General features: G+C 41.1%; 1 protein-coding gene across 4 annotated transcripts in view; it reads right to left on the bottom strand.

Moving 5' to 3' along the window:
• Positions 1–13166, bottom strand: part of PDE4B (phosphodiesterase 4B) — a 513377-nt gene that overhangs the window by 30878 nt on the left and 469333 nt on the right. For 2 of the 4 annotated variants that reach the window (XM_053921419.1, XM_024565508.3), the window contains one exon: positions 9278–9390. In XM_053921419.1, coding sequence (XP_053777394.1) covers positions 9278–9390 — 113 coding nt within the window. Of the gene's footprint in view, positions 1–9277; positions 9391–9690; positions 9948–9977; positions 10120–13166 lie in introns of those variants that run through there. The other 2 variants (XM_045199378.2, XM_045199379.3) reach the window with 2 other exon arrangements.

The following is a 13166-nucleotide window of genomic DNA, read 5'->3' as shown; positions in this document are numbered from 1 at the left end:
TTGTGCACTATGCTGTTCTCAAGGAGTGAAGGGAACTTGGCCATCTAAAGTTTTTAATGATCATTTTTAAAACTGCCATATTTTGAATAGCTAAAAAGAGATGAAATTGAACCATGAAGATGAATTTTCTTTTCAATCCATTCACTAAACTTCAATCTTTGAAGGCTTTATGTTTCAAAAGTGGTATGTTTTTAAGTTGCAAGTACAGTAATTAGCAGAAGGAAACGTGACTAGTGAACAGAATTGCATGATTTTATAGCCTTTAAACTCTACTCCATAGAGAGAAAGATGATCAGACACTTCTTAAGAAGAAAATGATTATCAGCCATTTCCCAAAACAGAAACAAAAGAAACGGGAGTTTTATGTCTTTCTCATTTCTAAATAACTTAACAGCCCTTTCTTTGTGGAAACACTTGGCTACTTTAAAGTAAATCAAACAAAGGAAGTTACAGTAAAATATCCAAGAGACTAAACAGTTTGGCAGCAGTTGAGGGAAACATCACGTACAAATGGGCAAGACAGAGGGCCTGGCAGGTCCCTGAAAAACGCTTAAGTGGAAGGATGTGGCACGCACATCACCAAATGGCACAGTGTCTTCAAGAGTGTGAATCTGCTGCCTACGGCGCAAGTTTGTCCTGGCATTTTCTGATCTGCTACGTCCAAGCTTCCAGGGAGCCGGGCTCTCTCCACTGGCAGAGCACACACTTACTTAGAAGTAAAAGATTTTGGAAGAGTAAGCTCCACCCTTGGCTTTTCTTTCACAGAAAACAATGGCATAGATTTGGGGAGCCTTTAGAGTGAGACATGTTCTAAAAAAAAAAAAGACAAGAAAGAAGTATAAAAAATGTAAAACAAATATTTTTCCATTAATATACTATAATTCTATTTTTCAAAACTAGTATTCTAAAAATATATTTGATACCCCAAACATAATTATCTGAATTTTTTTTTTTTACATGGAGAGAAAGGCTTCCTTTAAAATGACTTATTTAGCCCTGGCTGGTGTGGCTCAGTGGATTGAGTGCAGGTCTCCAAAGCAAAGGGGTTGCTGGTTTGATTCCCAGTCAGGGCACGTGCCTGGGTTGCGGGTCAGGTCCCCATTGTGGGGGTGTGTGAGAGGCAACCACACATTGATGTTTCCCTTTCTTTCTCCCTCCCCTTCTTTCTAAAAATAAATAAATTAAGTTAAAAAAATAAAATGACGTATTTATCAGGTTTTGAGAATATATAATGCTCTTTTCAGGTAGTAAGAGGTATAACAATCAAAGATAATGTTCCCTCACTTCATTCTGCTTTTTTTCTAGAGATTTGTTCACTTGGGGACTTTCAAGTGAGTTAACAGAAAGATTGGAATAAATGGATTAGAATTCAGTGAAGAAAATAGTTCTATAAATACCACTGTAAAATATGAAAATTAAGCAAAATAAGATTACAAATCAAATTTATTTCCAAGCACTAAAAAGCTTTCAAAATCTTTGATTTGTTCAGTTTTGATAAGATTAGAACTTGGAATACTGACCTACTCTCAATAATACAACTCAAATTTATTATAGAAAGAGTTACTAAAATGATGTCAGATAAAGAATAAACAGCTTAACTTCTCTATCATCTGTGTTTGAAGACAAAGTCCCAGGAAGAATTTTACATGTTGTTCCCAGGTAACTTCGTCACATGAATTATTGCTACTGAAGAGCCGGCGCTCCTCTGTTTCGTGGTCGTGTTCATGCCTCAGCAAAGGGAGTAAATAATGAAATTGCCCCAGTTAACTGAATGATAATAAAATTAAAAAAAAAAAAAAGAATAGCCTCTCTCCATTTTCTCTTTACTTGAGGACAAAAGGAGAATTTGAGGGTAGGCTAAGATCCTTTAAACAAAACCTTACTGTCTTATCTTAGGTCACGTTATAGAGTTTTGGGAAATAAATAGCTTTGAATTTAGCAAACGGATCCATAAGAAGTACTAGACTAGTTTAGTACTGTTATTGCAGTTGTATGCTTGCTTTACAATCATTGTCTATAACTATGGTCATTCTTCCTTCTCTTCTAGTTAGTGGACACTGCTTCCCAGCCAAGAAGACTGAGCTCGAGGTCATTAATGGTTGGTCTAGTAGAGGTCCAAAATATGGTAATCGCAGATTAGGATTTTGAAACAGACCTAACCAATGATGGCCAGATTTAAAGAAACCATGACAAAATACCCTTATGAGAGATATTAAATACCTCTATGTTTCTATATTTACCTATCCCATTGGGACCATTGATGGTGAGTCAGACGACACCGGCTGCAAATCCTGGCTCTCTTGTTACCTAAGGAAACTTATTTCAAGTCTCTAAACCTCACTTTACTCACCTGCAAAATAGGGATAATAGAACCTGTTTCAAAGAGTTGCTGTAAGTATTAATGACAGAATATAGGCAAGGAGCTTAGCACAATGTCTGCACACATAGGATACACATAGTAAAAGTAGGTAGGCTGTTTACTATTATTATTCTATTAATATATGCAAGAGCTGAAGGAAGCCATGGAGATAATCTCCCACTATTTTGTTTTGTAGATAAGAAAAAGGCAAAGATTCAAAATGATTACATTGATGAAGATAGTACATACACCTAAATTGAGGCACAGCTAGAACTCAGACTAATGGCTTATTCCCAGGCTCTTTTCACTTTGCTGCCTCTAGTTCTATATAAATCTAAGAAGCAAGGAGAGAAATGTTAGATCAAAATATATGAGTCCCCCACTAGGCTGTCAGGACTGATTTTATGCCCTCGAATCCAGGGTCACCTCTATCGCCTTGTATAACCACATACCATAAGCATAAATATATAAAAGATTTAAACTGAGCTTCTTCCAACACTCCTGTCTTGGCAGATATCCCTTCCTACAGCTTGGAAGACCAGATTGAATTTGAATTCCTAAACTCCTTGAATAGGATGGAAAGGGGTGGAGGGATCCAGCTCCTGGACCACGCCCTGCCCCATTCCCCGCCCCTCCATGTCCTAACAGCACCAGGGAACACATAGGTGGGCCTTTGTACACTCTCTGCCACAGCATGCATGTCCAAGCTCCTTCCACACGATCTCTCAAGCTATATGCTGCCTCTTTGCTACTCCTTGGTCTTAAGGGTGTACATTCCTGCAGCACATCCAGGAAAGAAGCCTGTCCATTTCCCCCAAATGGGTTCAAAACCATTTAGGCAGAGAACGCGGAAGTCCAATGGCTACAATGTGGTCTGAAGTGGGGAGCACAGCTGGTCCCGGGCCTGGCAGATTGCTGCTGGAGCAGAGTGCAACTGGAGGATGAGGAGGCTCAGACGCTCGTAAATCACAGGGTCCAGGAAAAGGACACCTCTTGCTTTAAGGGTGATATTGCTCGAATTATGTCATTTAATTTTAGGCAAAAGTGGAGTTAATTCATTTCAATAATTGGTCACCTGCCTATCTTCTTCCTGACAGAGTTCTAACATCAATCTTTTGATTAGTAAGATGTATATACCCTTTTAGTTCTGCTGGATCCAACATTTCTCATACTTATTCACTATTCACCTAGATTCAACTTCATCCGACTTTAAGGTAATTGTCGTAGGCAGTTAGACATGAACAGAGCAAGGACAATAGGCCAGGTACAGGTCACCAGGGCAGAAAGTCCTAGGTACCTAGCAACAGACAAAACTGAGAAAACAAGGACCCCGTCCTCAGGGTAACCTTTCCACCCCTAGCATACCTCTGGTCATGTGGTTTAGACGCTTTGACCTTTCATATCCCTGGTCACGAGTTCAAGCCCTCCCCTGACCTTTCCTTCCCTGGCATGTTTGTAGCCAGGTGGTAGATCCCCTCCAAGGAGGTACAGGTGACCAGAGAATAGCCTCATGTGACTCCCATACAAGTCTTTGCACAGCTACTCCTTTAAGCATTAAGCCCTCAGGACAATGAGGTTCTGATCAGCATCAAATAATCTTAGTAACAAAGCCTTGAGTCAGCTGACCACAAAAGCAGAGCTTTGGTCAAACTAAAGATAACATCTAGACCTCAGAGGTGTTTCAGCTCAGGCCCAGAAAAGTAGTAAGGCCAGGCACAGTGATGCCACAGCTGACATCAGGACAGGCTTCAATGACCAATGACCCCATGCCCTGGTGCCAACCAATCAGTGGAGATGATGATTCTGAAAGGACACACCTGAGAAGCTGATGAAAATTCCATTGAGATCCTCCCCTGAGACCTCCCCTAAGGCCCATCTTTAGAGAAGGAATAGAAACCCTCAGGATGGAAGACCCAGCATGCATTTTCCCTTTCTGGAGCACACCTGCACCTTTCCTCTGTCCTTCCCTGAGGTGTGTTACCTTTGCTTTTCTTTCTCCTAAGCTCCAAGGGCCCTTCTTTTGCCTCCATAACTCATTTCCTGAGCCCGTGCAGCCCAGCTGGCTCACTTTTTTCCCTCCCTCTGTGACTTTTTAAATAAACTTTTGCCTTCTGTTTGAGTTCCTTGCCTCTGAATTCTTTCTCAGCGAGCTCAAGAACAGAGATGGCTGAACTGAGGCCTGGTCTGACTCCACCAGTAACATTCTGGTGCCGTTTCACTGCTAACATAATCAATCTACCCCAGTCACATTCAAGTGTCCTGAAACTTTGGTGTCAGGTGGTTCCAGATTGGTAGAATTGTATACCTTTATCCTTCCCACCCAAGAACACAGGCAATCAGTCAATTAGTTGCCTTTATGTTCAGCACTCCCATAGGATGACACTTGAGCAACTGGAAAAATAGCCGGGAGGATTCACTTCCCCTGTGATGGTATCTGTAGCTGACTTCATGATGCCTTCAGAGAAAAAGAACCGTCTATCTGCCATTCCTATCTTACGGATTTTCTAAGCAAATATTTACTGAAGTGCTGGGTCTTGATGCTTCATTCTAAAGAGAGTACTGATACTATTCAGGACTGTTCTTTTCAACAGCAGAACATACATTTTCCTGATAGGGCTCAAACTGTTCTATTACACATAAAACAGCCCCAGGGCAAAACTAGTCTAGAAAGAAAAGGATTGTGGAGGGTGCTCGTTAGAACAATTTGGAGTTGCTTGAATATAGATCCTTAATGAATACCACAGCATGTTCATCTTCTGTAAAACATTCAACATGCTGGCCATGAATGACTCTTTTGGCATTTTCCAACTGAAAATCTTAGGCAAAAGACTGTTTCCCAGGAAAAGCTTCCCCCTACATCATCAGTCACAACTATAGCTCACTGGGATTGTTCTGTGTTGCTCCTTCCTCAGCCACTGTTGTTGCAACTCTGTACTTTTCTGATTGCGTCTCTCAGGAAGGAGACAGGAAATTCTAGTCACTCTCACAGCAGCTGCGCCATTCCTCCTATCCTCCTCCAGTGACTTCAGTTGGCTTCAGTGACATGAGGGAAGGAACTGAGCCACAGTGAAGGTCAGGAAGATAGGTCAGTGTTTATGCCTGTTGGGCTGGGGATCCTGCTGAGGCTATTTGGTTTCTTCCTTTCTATACTGTTTCTCTTTCCGTTCCTCTTTTTGTAAAGCAGAGACAAAGCATCCTGTTTTCAAAACATCTGACTGTTTTGCCACTGAGAAACTCATGCTCTGATGCGTTTCACTGAAGTATGAAACAATTCCTCTAATTCAGGAGGTGATAAAAGTTGAAACATCAGAATTAATGAACAAATCTAAGTAGGCAATCTGTCGTTAAAGTAAACAGCTCTAACAGGTCTAACTGAACTTGGGCCGCTAGTAAAAGGTTCACTAAACATCCTTTTCATCTTGAAAAACAATGTCATTGCCTCATAAAAACTCCTGCTTAATTTATTCCATTTTGTAATTCTTAGGGAGAAATAATCTGTGGTATTAACCCACCTGGCTGCATCTTTCTTTATAATTCTGGGATTCCATTTGACCTGTGGCCAGCATGAGGACTGAGGGAAATTTGGGCCAAAAAGACTTATTTTTTTTAAGTCATGGAAACAGTTTCAGCCCTGGCTGGCATAGCTCAGTGGATTGAGCGTAGGTCTGCAAATCAGAGGGTCACCAGTTTGATTCCCAGTCTAGGGCACACGCCTGGGTTGCAGGCCAGGTCCCCAGTGGGGGAGGCATGTAAGAAGCAACCACACATTGATGTTTCTATCCCTCTCTTTCTCCTTCCCTTCTCCTCTCTTTAAAAATAAATAAAATCTTAAAAAAAAAAGACTCAAAAAAAAAAAAAAAAAAGAAACAGTTTCGTATCTAACTCTCTGGGCTCTGAAGCACACTTGGGAAAGCCAGTCACGATGATCTTTGAGTCACAGTTCTCTTCAAAATGTAAAAGAGTTAAGAAAGAACAACAAACAAGAAAACACACAACCCTACCCAGATGAAGTAAATATGAAAGAGTTCTTGCTTTTCCTCCACTAGACACAGTCAGCTCTCTACCAGCTATACACAGACAGGCATATATGGAATTCCCAGGCACTCCTTAAGCAAAACACTGGCTCTCTCACCACCATTCTTAAGTTCAGAGGTTGCAAAAAAAATTCAATAGTCATTTAGCTGATCAGATCTAGCAACACATAATTTTTTGCAAAGATGTAGTATATGGCATTAAGAAGTTACCATTTATTGAACTTTTACTACACATCAGGTGCTTTGCTGAGTGCTTTAGATGCATTATGTCATTCACAACAACCCAGTGAGGTAGGTACCACATTTCTCCCTGTTCTACAGATGAGAAAATTAAGTCGTAGAGCAGTTAAGCTGGCCAAGGTCAAGTAGCTAGTAAACTACAGAGTCAGCATTTGAACCATGATCTTTTGACTCCAAAGCCTTTGCCTTTTACATACTGCCTCTACAGAAGATCTTCACAGTAACTTTCAAGTCTGTACCTTAGAGATTGCCATTGCTCCTTTGTTCAGTGAGGTCAAGCAAAAGATGACCAAATAACACTACACAGTAATGAGAGTGATGATGAGGACTATATTTTCAAACAGCAACTAGGATGGAATGCCCCAATAATTTCAGCCTTTTAAAGTTGAATGTGAAATTTTATTTTTACCATAGATCTATAACTGGTATAGGTTAATTTCTTTTTAGTGACCACAAAACTACTATTATATTATGTTATATTATATTACACTACAGTATTTTAATGTGTTATGGATTAAAGTTTACCTGAGACAATTATCTAAATAATCAAGACTTTGTGGTGAAGGAGGTAGCTGAGAATAAAAAGAGCGAGATCTTTTTAAAAGCTGAAATTGACTTCAGTTGTCAGTCAGCTGGGCATTTTTGCTCATCTGCTGGCTAATTGCTTTGCCCTTCAACCTTTCCACTGTGGATTTAGAAAGTAGGTGAGGCTGCAAGCCTTCTACTTAAGCCAGCTGCATCAGAATTAAGGTTTAGCCCTTTCTTTAGGGTTAGCTCTACTCAACTTTCATTGCTTCCTGCACACGACACCATAAAGAAGGAGCGGAAGCCTGAAGTGATTGGAATTCTTACCAGGAGCAACACAGTCTCTGGTCTCGGAGTCTTATTAACTATGACACTAAATATAAACAATTTTAAATAAATTTGTAAGACAGACAATGTTTAATGTCAACCCTCCAGACGCAAACCTAGTTAGAATCTACAACGCATCAACACTTGTAATGAAAAATAATAGCAATTTACAGTTTCTCAATGAGTATTCTACTCCCCCCTGGCCCCCCGCCCCCACCCCCAGTTAATTACCTACTTTATCTTAGTGACTCCAGAAGAAAATTCATGGTGAAACCTGATGAAAAACTACCCTCAGATACTGGATCTTCATCTTGCATGGGTGTCAATGACCACAAAAGGCACGGAACAGTATTTGCTGATGCTCTAAAGAGGGTTAAATCATGTGTGGAAATACTCGTACATGGAGTACAGGGCGGTTTGGAGAAATTACGAAGTTAAGTTCTCCTCATGGGGAAGCAGTTAACAGATTTACAACAGCCTGGAAAAACCCAAAATTTAGCCTTCAGTTGAGAACTTCTGAGAAAAATCAGTAAGTAGTTAAACCTCAAACCTTTTCTTTATTTTTTGACTTGAATCTGAATCAAAATTTAAGAAAGAAACTTTTTTATTTTTTGTCCTCTCATTAAGCAATAAATCAGGAGTAAGTAGAGTCCCCCCACCCCTCCTCCAGGACCTCCTAAGGAGGCAATGCTTCCCCTGCTCAGGTCCTTTGAGCAGGAGCCAGCAAGACTTGATAGGAAGGTGATACTTTTGACCCCAGGAAAGAAGGAGGAGGGACCCACATTCACTAGTGTACCTCAGGGCTGGAGTGCGCAGGCTGCAGGTATGGAGCAAAACCTCTTCCCAGCCCCAGAACCATAAGACAATAAAACAATACCTCAGGCTAGTATGATTAGGGTTCTGAAAGTGTGTACCTATGGGGTACACTGCTCAGGCTTTCCATGTCTAGGCATGTGCCCCCACACAGTCTCCAAGGGAGAAATACAGGCAAAAAGCAACAACTCTCACTACATAAATTAGGAGTGTAAATCCAGATGTTAATTAAACAAATGATATAATGACACACAATTAAAGTTCTTCAACACTAAGTTTTATCTGGGATTATATGTACAACCCTTTCTTTGCAGTATGGGTGAAACTTGGTTTCAAATGATTCCACACTGAAAAGCAGCAAACTTTTCACAAAAAACTTTCCTTTTTGGAGACCAGGTATATTGTTTCTTTCTTTTTCTTCTTTTATCTTAAGAAGATAAAGACATGTGACGCATGCCAGCGTCACAAGATAAATGTTAGAAAATCCCAGAATGCCCAGAGAGGAATTTCAGAATTTATAGGACTTCAGATCAAGCCATTCTTTCCATTGATATATGAAGAGCACAGTATTTTCTCATTAAAAAAAATATGTGAAACACCTGATTGCAATGCCACATTTTATACACTTTACCCTATAAATTCATTCAGATTTTATCTTCCTGGTAATTGCTTTAAAAGGGCTTTCATTTGTATAGTGATTCGTACACTTTATAAACAGACATCTCTCAAACATATTCCAAACATCAAGAAGATAGAAGTTTGGTTTCTGGGAGTTAAAGCACACTGAGGATTTTAAACTTTTCTGTAGTACCCCGATACAGGCAAAGCGTGGCACTTGGGGACAGAATCTCCCAAGGCAGATCAACAAACCTATTCTCCCGTCGCGTCCTGGGTGAAGCTCTGTCCGAGGCAGAGGCCAGGGGAGACCAGGGCTCCCTGCGCGGCCCCCCTTTCGCGAGTAAAAACGGTCATCTCTTACCTTGTTAGAAGCCATCTCGCTGACAGAACGGTAGGTCTGTATGGTCTCTAGCTGGTCTAAGCACCAGTCCAATTCCTCCAGCGTTTCCATTGCTAATTTTTGATAAGATTCTTCTGCAAACAAACACACAGACATGTAGTTAGGCTGGAGCGGCTGCAGGCTGTCCATAGCAGAGTCACCGTTGCTGCTGCTGATCCCGGCGCTACTGAAGGTGGCCCCGTGCTCTTTCATTCTTTGCGCGCCGACTCCTTCCTTCCAGCGCTCTCCGCCAGGAGAACAAATCACGGATCGCCGTGGTGCCCGTGCCAAGTTTTCACCCCCCTGCCTGGATGAGGTGTCCGCGATCTACCAAGAAACTTCCTCTGAGGAAGGAGGCGGGGAGCCAACCGTCTCTTATAAGCTCATCTACATACATGCGTCCTGAAACTCAAGGCAGAAGCAATGAGTTTTCTCAGGCCGTGTCTGTCTTAGTCATCCCGGGGCACTTCAGGGTGCGTGATGTCATTTCTGAGTGTTTGCCGTCTAGAGGAGAAATGAGGAAAGCGCTTTCTCATTTTACTGTTCTTCTAAATGATACAGTCAGTCGAAAATTGGGGAGTGCGTGCGGGGAACCGACCGTGTCACTGGAAGGCAATGGGCAGTCATTCATTCCGGGGAATGTGTGCCTGTCGGATTAACTTTTAATTCAGCAAACACTGACCCGCACCAGGGAGAGGCATGAGCTGGTCCTCCCCTCTTCTGAATCTCTCCTCTAAGTAGAGCCAAAATGAAGTCTCCCTGATAAGACTTCAGCCTAAGAGAGACTGTCTGGAGTTTTATGTGAACACGTTTATTGGCGGTTTATTGGCCTGGGAGTCCGGCAGCTCTTGTTATACTAAACAAAGCGAAAACTTCTCTTCAACTGCCAGGATCACAGGGAAATTCTGAACCGGACTTTCAGGTGGAGCCAGATGCAAACGCTGCAGATTTTCATCTTGATTGAAGTCAGGGGCTCTGCTTTGTTCCCTGTGGGAATCTAGACTTTCTGGGACTATTTCTCAGTGGTCCTTAAAAATACTGTTTTTAAGATCATGTTTTAGCTGGATAATAAAGTTCTTTTTAAGTGTTCACAGCATGTCATTCCACGCCCCAAACTTTGGGAGTTTAAATTAATAATTAAGGTTACTGACTTAAGAACCCCATGTTAGTAAACACTGACTGGATTTTATAAAGGCCAGGTGAATTAAGGGTGCTACAGAAAGTTATAAAAATCAGTCAGACTTTCCTGCACACCTGACTGCGTTTGAGGGGCATGACATCTGTGAACTCTCCCAACCTTTCCGGAATGCGAGTGATAGGCACTAATATAATTAAAAATCCTCCATGGAATTCTAGGATGAAGAAAAGACTACATATATTCCTGTCAGATTTAGAATACACATTCGTAAAGAAATTGTAGGGACACCATATAGCTTTTTATTATTATATGAATAAATTTATGAGTGTAGCTCTCATACTTGAAGCAGGAAAGGGAATAAACAGGAGAGTGATTGGAATCACTTGCTCACAGATGCACATTTTGAAGAATAGATGTTGTGTTTATTCCCCAAATATGCCTTTGTTTCAGGAGAAACAGGGGTTAAAATTCAATATCCTGTATGTCATACTTAAAAAAACCCACAAAACCACTGGAGGTGACTTCCTCTATTTTTCTTTTCACACTCAAAAATGTGCAGACAAGAATTGAGGTGTTTTCAGTGAAACTCATTTCAAGCCAGACTTGCATTACCTTCTCTTCTTTCTTCCTCCTCAATTTTGCAACACTGTTTCAACAAGAAGCATCTCCTCACTCACTCTGCTGTGTCCAAAACAACCCCCTGTTTTCTGTTTCCTTCCTCAGAGCACTTCTTCCAAGAAAGCTTTTTCTGAAGTGACAGAAACCTCCCATTTTTATTCCAGGCCTCTTATCAAAAAAAGAAAAAAAGAAAAAAAAAGTCCAACCACTTCCCAGCTACCTGGGCTTTACTACCTTTGTGTCTTCCACCTCCCAACTCATGGTTCTTGGTGGCTAAGACTGGCCATTCAGCAGGGTGGTGGGGAGTGAGCAATTTGCTCAGAGCCTTTTGAATCGGCTGATACGCAAAATGACTATATGATGATATATCACATTTTTCCTGCACTAAGAGGAAAATGGGGATCACATTTTTCCACTCACACTTGACAAAGGAATTATAGCAGCAGAAGCACTGAGGAATGAAGAAGACTTTTCAAAGATCCAATTAAGTGTTGCCACTGCAGCTCATTCACTGTCTATTACAGCGATTTTCAACCTGTGTGCTGCAAGAGGCACAAGGGTGTGACGCAAGAATTTATAAAACACACAATACCTGACTAGTCAGGGGCACTGACCTCTTTTCTCTTAGATGGTCAAATTAAAAAAATGACAATAGCCAACACAATAATAATTGTCTGGTGTGAATGAATCACAATTATACCTATTTTTTTTGTTTGGCAAAAGTATAATTTTTGGTGTGTCACAGGATTTTAGTCATTAGTTTCCGTGTGCCATGAGATGAAAAATCGTTGCTCCACTACACAGAACAAGCACATATGTGCTCCTAGAGCTGGTACAATACTGAGATGTGACAGGACTTCACTCCACTGTCCTCTCTTATTCTGGCCAGCCACAATATATTTTAAGTGAAACTATTACATTTTGATGTTAATGAGGATTTGTTCTTTCCCAGATACTAAATAAATACTCAAGACTCTCTTTGTGTTCCATTTTAGAGCCTTCTTATCACAGTAACCAAGACAAGAATCACAGATGTCAGAGTGGGCTAAGTATAGGGGCATCAAACCCCTGCTGACCATGGGTACAGCCCAAGGAAAGGACCAGCGCTGCTTGGGACCGACCTTAGCATTATAGCTTTGTAGCACCAGCACCAGATCCAGTGTTTGGTATCGAGCAGATACTCAGTAAATACTGGGAGGAATGGAAACCAAGTGCTTGCCCAAGCAGCCTGCAAGTACATAGGCACCTAGAGGCTGAATGGAGCAACTGTAGCTCTGTGGAAAAAGCACTGGCTTTGGAGTGAGACTCCTGTATTTTGACTTTCTCTTCTACTAATTGCTGTGTGATCCTGGACCTCAACTTCTTACCTCAAAAAAAGGGTACAAATATTTATCTCATAAGGTCATAAAGGGATTTAATGAAATAAAATATATAAAGTGTCAGTATGATAGCCACTTCTTAGTAGGTGATAGATAATATATAGGAGTAATGGCAATCAAAGTAACCCAAAGGCCTGGCATTTGGGGGTGAGGAGAAATGGGAAGGAAGAAAGAAGAAGTGCATAGTTAACAAGGGTTTTTACAGTCAGGATCAGCTACAGAATTTGCAGGGCCCAGTACAAAATGAAAATGCAGGGCCCCTTGTTAAAAAGCAGGAAGAAGTGCTGTTAAAAGTAGTAGAGTATGAAGCTTTTTCCTTTCTGCTGGAGTATCTGTCTTGACCTGTCATGGTGTTATTTTTTCTTAAACCTTTTATTAACAATAGTTCTAGATTTACAGAAAAGTTTCAAATATAGAGAGTTCCCACATATCCCACATCCTGGTTTCCCTATTGTTAACATTGTACATTATTATGACACACTTGTCACAATTAATGGCATGGTGTGTTTTATTTACTCTTTAATGTCACATGGAGGTACCATGAGGAGAGTCTGGACCCTCATAGGATTCTGGAAGCCCTGCTCACCAGATGCTTCAGTGTGCTTACCTGCCAGCTGCCATACTGATGTGCTGTGACCCAGCTAGGGTCAGGCTCTGGGAAAGCCACACATCTCCCTTCCACACGGTACCAATATGCCAATCCACAACAGAGAGGTGACCCCTAAGGGTATTTTAA

The sequence above is a fragment of the Desmodus rotundus genome, chromosome 3 (genome assembly GCF_022682495.2).
Source record: "Desmodus rotundus isolate HL8 chromosome 3, HLdesRot8A.1, whole genome shotgun sequence".
Lineage (NCBI taxonomy): Eukaryota > Metazoa > Chordata > Mammalia > Chiroptera > Phyllostomidae > Desmodus > Desmodus rotundus.
The sequence above is the reverse complement of the archived record's forward strand: the minus strand, read 5'-3'. Positions and strand labels throughout refer to the sequence as shown.